Below are 12,107 nucleotides of genomic sequence, written 5' to 3'. Positions count from 1 at the left end.
GTGTTGTAGTACTGCGTGACTCCCACAAACCGTTTTCTCAGAGAAAAAGGCACACTGGCATGCCAGCAAGGTGCTAAGGAGCCATTGACTGTTTAATCAGACATTCCTCTGTGGGGGGCGGGAGGTGTGAATAAGAAATTTACAGTTCATCTGAAGGACATCTTGGAGTTCACGTAGACAATGGAACTGCCTGGCCCTATGACCCAGCAAGGATTTTTCCAGCACAAAAGGGTTGGAGTATAATAAGTAGGGGAAAAATTCCTCTAGCCACCTCTCCTCTCCTGTCCACCTTATATCACTCTGCACATAACATCAATGAATACTTGAAGAACACTGAAGTAAAGGGAGTGGTCCCAGGCTAAAAGAAAATCTGAACTGAGAATTGCTTGCAGCATTTGGTGGTCCTCAGAGTTATTCTGGGTAGCCCTGAGAGACTTTTGGGAAACTGGCAGTTTACAACATCTCTGCTACCATTTGGAATTACAGACTGTGACTCACCTGCTTTGACCTCTCAATAACTCTAATTTCCTTTTCTTAGCTAATAAACCTTTAGTTAGTTTACTATAACATTTGCTACCAGCATTGTCTTTGGTGTAAGATCTAGGGTACCAACTGATCTGGGTAAAGTGATTTGTCTCTAGGAACCGGAAGCAAACTGACTGTGGTGTGATTTTTCGTCTAAGTAACTGTTTCATCACAATGTCCAGTTTGTTTGGGTGGCAAGATAGACAGGAGACTCTCAGGAGTCTGTGACTCCATGGTAAAACTAGTATAGTGATCCAGCAGTTCACATCTGTTACTGGCTTGGTGAAATCTAATTATAGACTACACAACCAGTTTGCGGTGTCTGCCCTGTTTTCTGACAACCTACCCTGAGGTAGGCATTCATGGTTGTGAGCCACTCCAGACAGCATGACAGGTGCTAACAGCCCCCTCTTAATAAGTAGGAAAGTTCAATCAAAAGTTGTTTTCTAAATATAAACCAAAGAAATAAGGCACACAAAACAATCCTCCTTCCCATCCAAAGTCAAGCTTAGTTACCTTTCCTCTATAGTATGCTAATAAGCGTCTTCTGTGTTTTTCTTGAAATTCTGAAATCTAAAAATAAAACTTGTGTAGTAATGGTCTTCAACTAATCATATGGACAAACTGAAATCACTTCAGCTATAGTACATTTCTAAAACTTGAAGGAAAAAAAAAACTGAAGTGATTCTGTCATCTCAGATCTGCTTAGGCTTCATCAGGGGAAGTTTGAGTCGCAAGACCGAGGTCCCAGTTATGCTGGTACGCCCTGAATATGATATTTGGACATTGGACTATAACCTATGAACTATGTCTAAAAGAACTCTTTGCAACTACAAAGCTCACCATCTCTGCTATGAATCTGCACCTAAATGAATTGAACTCATGTCTGTATGTATATTGATCTTTTAACCATACTGTCTCTCTCTTGTTTTTTAATAAAGCTTAGTTTAGTTAATAAGAATTGGCTGTAGCGTGAATTTGGGTAAGATCTGGAATATTCAATAACCTCAGAGGTAATGTGTCCAATCCGTTGGGATTGGTAGAACCTTTTCTTTTATATGATGAAATAAGATTTTCAGAAATCATCATATTTGACTTAGGTACCTGGATGGAGGCCTGAGGCCGGATCACTTTAAGGGAACTGTGTTGTTTGGACTTCTGAGTAACCAGTGAGCTAATAAAGAAGCTGTTTTATGCTGGCTTGGTAAATATAAGTATTGGAATATCCACCAGTTTGTGGGGATTGTCTGCCCCATTCTTTGCAGTTCACCCGAATTGAGTGACCATAGCTGGCTCCCACTAGGACCCCGGTCAGAGTGAGACATCCTGCTTAGTTGTTAGTACTTCTTTAGTCAATAGTAACTCTTGCTGAACTCAAAGAATAATTTCCAGCTACTTGGAAACTGGCATATTGTGGCAAATCTCACTAATATGAAGTAGCAGAGTATAAATTTACACACAATAGCATCAGTTTTATTTTTATAGTTGGGTTAAACACATAATGTATTTTTCCAGCAGCTGGAAAACTACGGCACATCTACAATGATTTCATCCTGCCAGGTATATGTTGTTTTTGTTTTCAGAACTTATTGAAAGGCAGTAAAAAGAACACATAACCTAGCAGTGAATTTCACAATTTTTTAAATTAAAATAACATTTTATTTGGGGCTTGAAAAATCCAATTGTCAAAATACTAATGTGGCTAGGATGTGATCTGTATCGTCAGTGCAGATAGCACTTCTACTTGTAGGTGGAAATGTATCTTTATCTTAGGTTTAAGTTGTCTTATTTTTATATTATGTTGTTGTCATAGTTGTGGGGGAGGGGTGGCTAGGAGGAAGTTCAGTCCTGTCTCTGTGTGCTGGAGTTGTTACTTGCAGTGTTCCAATAAATCCTTTTATTTCTATAAGAAGATATTACAATGCATAGTCTGTGAAGCCAAGCTCATAATGGGAGGGGGTGAAAGATAAACTGTTAACTGTATATTTCAGCTGGGCTGGAAGAGAAATGAGTGACTCTCTTTATGCTAATTTCTTGTGACTGTGTCAAAATGGCATGAGGTGTTTTGGGAGTAAAGTATTAGGCACAGGAGAAAAACAAAGGCTTGGGTGCCTGATTAAATGTTACTGATAAGGAGGCTGTGAGTATAAAATAGAAGAGAAGCAAGAATAACCAACCGCTCTGTGCCCCTTACAGGGAAAAAAGAAATATATTGTACAATAAAAAACATATTCTAATATATCCAGATCTGCGGCTCAGTACCCAGGCCATGTGCCATGTCCTAAATGAAACTTGGATTTTGTCACATGAAACTTCATTTTCTGGAAAATTAAGAAAGCTAAGAGTTTACTGGAAACTATTGAACAGACGTCTGAATAACTGTCTTTTGATTCTGACTGTAGTCTTGAAAATTTCTGAATGGATTCTGAATTGTGCACATTGAAACATTTTCTATAGACTACTCATCTAGACAACATTCAAATGCTCACGAGTTTCTACATCATATTTTCCTTCTCTTTCCCTTTGAAACATTTTGTGGCTTGTATTTTTTTTTTAGCCATAGCATGTGGTGCCAACAGTGATTTAAATGTACCTGTTTAATTTCTGATATAGCTAATATTTGATACTTTTCCATTGCAAATATTTATGCATCATTAAAATAAGAAGTAGTGATAATTAGTATGAAATTAAGACACAAACAGTAACCCTGATGCTTTCTTAAGCACCTTGGAACTGTGTACTGTTTGTTTGAAGAAAGAAAATGTGAAAGTTGAACTATTCATACAATGTTTCCTTTACACTGAAGTCAATAGAAGCTGCTAAATGCTTAGCACTTTGAAAATCAGGCCATAATGAGTTGCTCAGTCCAAAAATGCCAAAAAACACAAAACAGAACAAAAATCAACCAACTAAACAAACAAAAAAACAGAGAAAAGAAATGAAAACTGGAACTGCTAGACCTACAACTATACTGACAAAGGAAAAAAAAAGGGTTGGGAATGAAAATAAGTCAGTTTCTAAAAAAGAAGAAAAAGCACAAAAAAAAATCTGGATTCTTATTGACAGATGGCAATCAAATCTCGCAAGTTTCGTAAGACTCACCTGTGTAATTTCTCTTGAATATTTTTTGCATAACATATCTATTCCCATAAACAGTGACTGAATTTCAGGATTTGTCTGCAGAGAAAGAGTAACTAAATATTACCAAAATTAATATCTACAATAGAGCATTTTCAAAAGTGACTTATGTACTTAGAAGCCTAAATTTCATTGACTTTTAATAAGGCACGCTTGAAAATTTTACCCGTGGTACTTAGAAAAGCTTTAAAATACAGCATTACATTAAATGTTCCATAAACTGATTGATTGAACAGCTATACATGGATAATAAATGTTAATGCAATAATTTGTAGGGTGGTATCTAGTAGGAAAATGCAGGGATTGAGATTAAGTCTGGTTTCATTCAGTATCTTTTTAATAATCTGGAAGATTTTAAAAAAATATATTTAAACACTCTAGATAATCTATTAAAGAAATGGGCTTCATACATGTAAGAGTGAAAATTTAAAAGTAAACCTTCATGGAGAGTAATATCTGAAGAAGTGACAGTTTTCTTAACCTGGTATTTTATAAGTGAGGCCCCTAATATAACATTGATGATGTGCTGAAATTTTTAAATATTCTGCATAATTGTGTTCCATATTTTAAGCTCTCATTCAAAAAGTGAATACCTCCATATAGTGGCAAGGAACCCTAATTGGAACTGAGTTTAAAACTGATGCCTGAAGAGCCTGAAACAAGAAATCAGAGAGAAGTATGGGATATTTTCATTCATCTGTAAAGGGTGCTGACTCTGAAGCTGAAGACGAATGGTCTACATAGCCATATGAACTATTTCAGAGCTGAGCATTTCAGCAGAAATTGCAAGATAATGTGACTATCCACTGTTGTTGGATGCAGTAGCATACATTAAACATTTTGCAGTGGGACAGCTACTTGCTGAGGTGGGTAATTTTCTCCCCCAAATTATAAGTCAGCTCTGTTCCCAAAAAGTTGGAAAATTAGAATTCTATCCATTCCCCAGTAAGAAAATTTCAGCTGTCTCCTGAATGCCAAAAGAAAAACACCACCTCTCATAGTTACTTTGATGCCAAAAACCCCATCTGTTCCCTACTCCATTATGAAACCTCCTGAGTTTTACTAAAAAATGTCTACAGTGCAATTAAGTATTTTCTCTTAAGAAAATGTAGTGCATTTTAAAATTTGGAGGTAGTGTATAATAAACTGAATTTAACATAAATAACATAATACATGATGATAGCTTTCTCTGAAATGTTTCTGGTTCTGTGTTCAGGGACAACTAGACAGGATTTCAATTCATGAATGAATAAATGATGTAAAGAGGTGGGGCTGTAAATTTATTAGCTGTTGTAACTTTTTAGGGGAGGGATGAGCCTGTATAGAAACATAGTGGAATGACAAATATAAGTTGGATAATGGAGTACTTGCCTATGAAACATAAAGGAAAGACAGACTAGATTGTAGAGGCTGGTAAGTAGTGCTATTCAAGAAAGATTGAATAGACTCTGAGATATAATTTCTTTGATAAAATTTTCTTTCCTGAAGCTTCTGCTGGGGCAGTGCCCTCCACACTGTCTCCTAACATAATGACATGGTTGACCCCCTATTGTTTTACCATGTAAGTTAGGAAGCAGTTATCTAGTTCTCACTGAGTGGACATTTTGTAGACCTATATAAATATAAACTAATGCACTCTAACCTATCTTTTATTCAAACTGAAACTTGTGCTAGCAAATCTCAGTGACCTTTATTCACCAATATAAGAAAATAAAATTTCATCCAGTGAGCAACCGTCATATTCATACAAGTGCAGTATGCATATTTAAAATACATTTTGTGGACAAGTTATAAAATCTATTTAATGTTCTAGCAAAGAAAGAGGTCTCTAGATTGAATTCATGCTAGAAATCTATTAAAAGATATAGACACAAATGAAGAATTCCACTAGGAAGAGATTTACAAACCATCAAAAATAAGGGTTTGTAACAAATGTTTAGATTATTATTGTATAAAGCAATATTGGATGTTTTCATAATATCCCAAAATAATAAACACTGAGGCTTTGATTCAGCAAAGTACTTAAGCCTGTTCTGAAATAATGACCAGTTTGGTGACTGAAGTACAAAAATAGTAGAAATGTAAAGCGATAAATGACAATCATGCACTAATTGAAAAATGTGACCCTTCAACTACCCCAAATAAACAATGTAATGAGGAGTTTTAGCACATTTATAGGGCTCTATCCTGCTTTCACTGAAGTCAGTTGGGAGTTTTGCCCTTAGTATCAATGGGGTCAGCATCATACCCATAAAACTTACTCGCCATTTTTCCTCTCGGATCCCTAAATTATGGAGCTCCACCATTTTTTTGTGTGGATCCTTAATTATCATTCCCATTGATTTACTTAAGCAAGGCTTACTGATCACCACTAGTACCTTTTTAAAAGATACAGTAATTAGCTACCTTTCAGTACTCCAATACAGTGGCAGATTTTAATGAAACAGTAATCCTTTTGTTAACTGCTCAGCCACTACATTCTTGAATTCCTTTAGAATGCTTGATGTCTTCCATCCAGTTCTGTTGATGTGTTCCAATTTAAGACTGAAATCCTGGCCCTACTGACTTCAATGACACAACTCCCATGGATTGCAATGGAGCCAGAATTCACTATACTTTATCAGTTTGTTGACATCTCAATCTCTGACAGTGATTCATTGACGTTACCTGAAAATAGTGGGTATGGGTCTGGGCATGTAACTCCCAACACCATTTGTGGTGAAAACTGATGCTAAGAAATAATGAAACTTCTCTGCAATATTCTGCCCATCTTAATTACTCCCTGGTAGTCCAGCAGACCCACAGATTCTTGCAGGCTTTCTACTGATGATATATTTATAAAAAAAAAATCTTATTTGTTCTTATGTTTTGGCTATTTGCTGTTCAAATTCTTATGCTTCTTAATCTCATTTTACATGTTACCTGCCAGAGTCTGTCTCCTTCTGCTGGCTTCAGTTGGGCTGGATATCCATTTTTGAAAGATAAATGTTTTGCTCTAATAACGTTTTGTGCTTTGCCATCTAATTATGTGTCCTTTTTTTTGGTCTGTATATGCATGCCTACTCACTCTATTTTGGTATGCTTAAATAGCCTCCATACTAAGTTTAAAGATTTTCATTTTTGTCTTTAGGGTCTTCTTGATTAGCTTCCTCAGTTAAACCATTTTGAAAGTTTAGTATCATGATGTTGAACTTAATTATCTTGCGATCAGCTATTATAATGAGCCTTAGTGATTCATCTGTTGTTATTCCTTGGCCTCGTTCTTGTGTGTTGCTTAGGACTATGTCAAGAAAAGTCTCTCCTCCTGTTATAGAGGACAGTAGTAAAACTATTATCATATATTTACATTCTTCTGACTTGAGTTTTATATTCATACATAGTCTACTCAACACTAATACATTTTAGTTCAATAGATTTTATATTATTTTTGGTATAATGGTACTTCCCTCAGCTCTACAACCTAATCTGTCCTTATTGTATGACTTAGACCTTAATAATAGAGTATTCCATAGACTTTTGTTTGTCATGCCACCAAGTTTCAGAAACGCCTAGACCATAAAGATCTTCAATTGCCTGACAGTCTAGTTTACTTATTTCCTTTTAAGCTTCGCACATATATGTTGATATAGATATATACACACATTTAGGGTGGGGTTTTTAAAAGCACTTAGTGTTGGCTTAATTCTGCCCCACTGAAGTCAATGGGAGTATTAACATTCCTAAGTATTTCTGAAAATCACACCCTTAGAGTTTTTTATTCTGGCCAAGTGTCAGACTCTTTTATCTGACACCCTATTACTTTTCTGTAATGTGCCTCTGTGATATCATCCTGTCCTTCCTCCAGTTCAGCAGTATTTTTCACTCTGTACTTTATTCATAAATACAGAGTTACCTTTGTATTATTGGCATACTTAGTAGATGTATGTTAACCTGCTGTTAAATACTTCTAGGGATACTAAACACTAGTACAAGGCCCAGGAATGTAATACTGATTTCTGCCCAACTCTGCCTCTGTTCCAGGGGCATGATTGCCATATGGGCTTATAGGAATGCTGTTTTCACTAAGCATGCTCATGATGTCCCCCTTACCCTCATAAGGAAGGTGTGGCCTTTACTTGGCTGGTAGTTAGTCAGGGAGGAAATATAAAGTGCCTCCACAACCCAAATATGAATTTAGCTAAGGAGAAGAAGGTGTCTAGGTAGGAAGAGGAAGGATAAACTTTTCCACCCCATCTTAACAAAAATAGGAAGTGGAGGCTGCACAATCCTCTGGTGAGTGAGGGCAAGAACCCCTATGAATACTTCTATTCAGCTCTATCACAACAAAGGAAAATAATACAGGGTTGAGTGGATTATTAAAAAAGGGAAGGCTAGAGCTAATATCCATATGTCTAAACACTGCTTGGACTGTACATGAGTTTTTCTTCCAATCCAAGAGCCACAGTAACTGGCGCAGGTTGCACACTTTTGTGGAGGGCAAAAAGGCCACACTCAGTATAGCGAACTGTAGTGCACAGGAGGACAGGGTTAATTTACGTGAAATCTGATAATGACATGGAACTTTCTACTTTTTGACAATCACCTCTAACCTCTTACATTAGTCACCAACTTGGTTCCTGAAGAAGTTGGACTGATTTGCTGCTGAATTCTGGGGTGTACAAACTCCAGGCTATATATAGTTGTATCTGAAGAAATCCATAAGTGTACACTATATAGTAACAGAGCATCTAAGACTACTGTCAAAATGTTAGCGAATGTCCATGTACAGCTGATAGACAAAAGGAAAGTATATTATAATGAAATAACTCTACTGTTAAGGAAACTACAAATTAGTATAATACAAATATTATGAAAGCCTTAATTTACCTTTTTAGAAAGAAATATTGTACGGCAAGGAGCTCTACAAATTAAACATTCATCTTTTTTGCCTGTAAAATAAAATGAATGTCATATGAGTGTATGTCATACAGTATACGCAACTTGTTTTGATGCTTAGACCTTGTTTGTATCAAGAATCAGAGAGGCTGTACATAATTGCAAATAAAATCTTAAAAATGGTTTGATTTTTCAAAAATGTGAACACACAATTGCACAGGGAAAAATGTGCAAATGGCTCCCAGGCCTGAATCCTACAGACACTTATGTATGCAAGCAACTTTATGCACAAGAGTAGTCTCACTGAATCCTGTTGTTTGAGTACTTCTGTTGACTTCAGTGAGACTACTCACATGCTTAAATTTAAGTTCATGCTCAAATGATTTGATGGACGAGAGCTAACCAGAGGAATGACTTTAAGATATTTTGGGACCAATTCTGCTCCCACTGAACTCAGTGGGTGATTTGTGAAGTTTTGACTTCAGTAGAGCCAGAATTTCACCCTTTGTGTTTTTTTGTCTGTAACTTCAATAGAAGCAGGATCAGACTTTATTCCTGAGCATAAAAGTAACCATTTTCTAAAATATGTCTTTATTATTTGAAAAAAGAAAAGGAGTACTTGTGGCACCTTAGAGACTAACCAATTTATTTGAGCATAAGCTTTCGTGAGCTACAGCTCACTTCATTGGATGCATAAAGTGGAAAATACAGTGAGGAGATTTATATACACACACAGACCATGAAAAAATGGGTGTTTATCATACACATTGTAAGGAGAGCAATCACTTAAGATGAGCTATTACCAGCAGGAGAGTGGGGTGAGGGGAGAGAAAACCTTTTGAAGTATTATCAAGATGGGCCATTTCCAGCACATTTCCAGGAGTTAACAAGAACGTCTGAGGAACAGTGCGGGAAGGGGGGAATAAACAAGGGGAAATAGTTTTACTTTGTATAATGACTCAACCACTCCCAGTCTCTATTCAAGCCTAAGTTAATTGTATCCAATTTGCAAATTAATTCCAATTCAGCAGTCTCTCGTTGGAGTCTGTTTCTGAAGTTTTTTTGTTGAAGATTAGTCACTTTTAGGTCAGAAATCGAGTGACCAGAGAGATTGAAGTGAAGTGTTCTCCAACTGGTTTATGAAATGTTATAATTCTTGACATCTGATTTGTGTCCATTTATTCTTTTACGTAGAGACTGAACCTGTTTATTATTTGAAACACATTAACAATTATTTTAAATAGATACACACAATCATAATATTTAAATACACTCCTTATCTTCCTTGACAGTTGACTAGATATGTCTTAGGTATTTATACAATAACTATTTGCTTACTGCCTAATGTGTTGAGTATCGATGTTTATAATGATGTTTGGAGATGAAGAACACTGTAAAAATGGTATTATAACAAGTAGAAATGGTATCTGAATTCACACCAGTAAAATCCTAGGAGAGTAAACATTTTCAGAGTAAACATTTTCTAGGCACCTATGTTTCAGAGTCTGGGCATACGCACTAGTGCCTTCGTCTATCTGTCCGGCAGTGCCTAAGTCCCAGAGCAACTTGCGAAGCAGGGGCAAACAGGTGCATGCACAGACCATTGACTGGATGGGCTTCCATTCAAAATGCATACAAAGGACAAGATGGTGCCTGCCTTATAATGTTTAGCCCAGTGGCTAGAGCACTCAGCTAGGATGTGGGAGACCTACATTCAATTCCCAATTTTCTGCCAGCTGGGGAGAAAGGGAGGGTTTGAATAGGTACCCCTATTCAAATCCTCTGTGGGACATGCTCTAACCACTGAGATATTACATATTCTGATGTGGTGACTCCCTCAGTTTCTCTTGTTGAAGCTGTGGCACTATTGGATAAATAATGACAGAGTGTGTGGAGCTGCGGCACTGGACCCATGGTCTCCCACGTACCATCTGGGTGCCCCAACCACTGGACAAGAGTCATTCCCATGCTCGCTCTCTCTCTCTCTGGCCCAATGACTATTCCACTGTGGATAAATACTTAAAACATAATTGGCCCATTTTGTGTGGAGCGAGGTGCATAATTCATTCCCTCAAAGAGGCTTAGGTGCCTAAGCTGCCTCACTCCAAGTGGTGTATACCAGTTCATGGATCACAAAGTAGAAATAGGCATCTCCCTGCAACCTGGACTTATGTGCCTATCTCTGAGAGAGGAGCAGGGCCTAGCACACACCCTTCTTGTTAGCATCTCCCATTGGCTAACTTAGGCAGCTCCTTGCCTACTCCGCTGGCTTTTGTGAATTCCATTCTGAAGCATGTGTCTCTCCCCATTTATTGTAGGAGGAGCCTAGACAACTAACTCAGCTTTGTGGATTTTCTAGACACCTAAGCGTTAGCTGCTGTGACACTGAGCATTGCAACGCTTAAATCCCGTTGTGGATCCCACTTTACGAGCTTGATATTTCCAAGAGAAATCTGCCTCCCCTATGCTTCTGCCACAGCTCCTAAATATACATTGGAAGGCTTCCAAGATGGAGGTCAAAAAATGTTGCAGGAACTCCCCTTTTTTAAAAGGTCCTGTAGCTGTTGAACAGTTATGATTTAACTAAGGAAAATTTCATAATAATAATATTGTAGTGGGGTTTAAAATGTCTGAAGCAACTAGCAAAATCTATCTTATAATGTAAATCCCATATGTTGAAAACTGTTCTAAAATTAAAGCAAAATGAAACAGTGCTTCAGAGTGAATGAGGCAGTGAATGTGGGGACCATATCTGTCTTGCCTCAGACTTTTTACTAAAGCCTCAGATTTGGGATGCATAAGGCATGTTTCCAAAGTATCAAGACTTTGAGTAACACTATAGTCAGATAAGGAGTTTTTAAATTCATTTTAAAAAAATTTTAATTTAGAAAACATTTAATATTTGTTTTAACGATACCTGCGGTAGGAAAGTTAGGTGATTTTTTTTAAAAAAGGAAACTCTCAGGCTTTTCAATTTCAGTGGACAAATACCATGCAGCTCTGTGATCTTTTGATTATATGAAGGTGGAGGCTGCCCGGGGGAAGGGGCAGGGCGGGGGGCTGCACATTCTCCTCATAAAAAGACTTAGTGGCTAGTCTGCTCTGTTTCACACTGATTAAACTCACAATGCCCTTCAGCCACAAGCTAATTTGCTAGTGTGGCCAGCATAGGTGCTGGAACTAGGGGTGCTACTGCACCCTCTGCCTTGCAGTGGTTTCCATTATATACAGAGTTTACAGTTTGGTTCAATGGCTCTCAGCACCCCCACTGTACACATTGTTCCAGCACCCTGGTGGCCAGTGGGAAATATTGCACAGCTCTTGATGTGACCCTGATGGGTTGAAGCGCCACCAGACCTGCCACCCTCTCTCCCTGCCTGAGCCTTTAGGCCAGGGAGCTGCATGGCCTGGGACAGGGCAGACCAGGGCACATCTCCCTCTCGTGATAGGACGTTACCTTTCTGAAGACACGGCTCACAGATAACGTGGCCGCAATTGGTCAGGCAGAACCTTGGCGTGGCCGTTCGGGGCTGTTGGAAACACACGTTGCAGAACACCAGGGCAGCCAT

General features: G+C 37.8%; 1 protein-coding gene across 1 annotated transcript in view; it reads right to left on the bottom strand.

Annotated features, from left to right (window-relative positions):
• The window catches only part of RNF212 (ring finger protein 212), a 28,032-nt gene extending 15,925 nt beyond the window's left edge, over positions 1-12,107 (bottom strand). Inside the window, exons 1-4 of the mRNA XM_074950167.1 lie at positions 11,996-12,107; positions 8,530-8,591; positions 3,628-3,702; positions 1,042-1,098 (exon numbers count right to left, since the gene is read on the bottom strand). Of these exons, the coding sequence (XP_074806268.1) occupies positions 1,042-1,098; positions 3,628-3,702; positions 8,530-8,591; positions 11,996-12,107 (306 nt within the window). The remainder of the gene's footprint in view (positions 1-1,041; positions 1,099-3,627; positions 3,703-8,529; positions 8,592-11,995) is intronic.

This window comes from Natator depressus, chromosome 4 (genome assembly GCF_965152275.1).
Source record: "Natator depressus isolate rNatDep1 chromosome 4, rNatDep2.hap1, whole genome shotgun sequence".
Lineage (NCBI taxonomy): Eukaryota > Metazoa > Chordata > Testudines > Cheloniidae > Natator > Natator depressus.
Note: the sequence above shows the minus strand (reverse complement) of the source record. Positions and strands in the feature narration are given on the sequence as shown.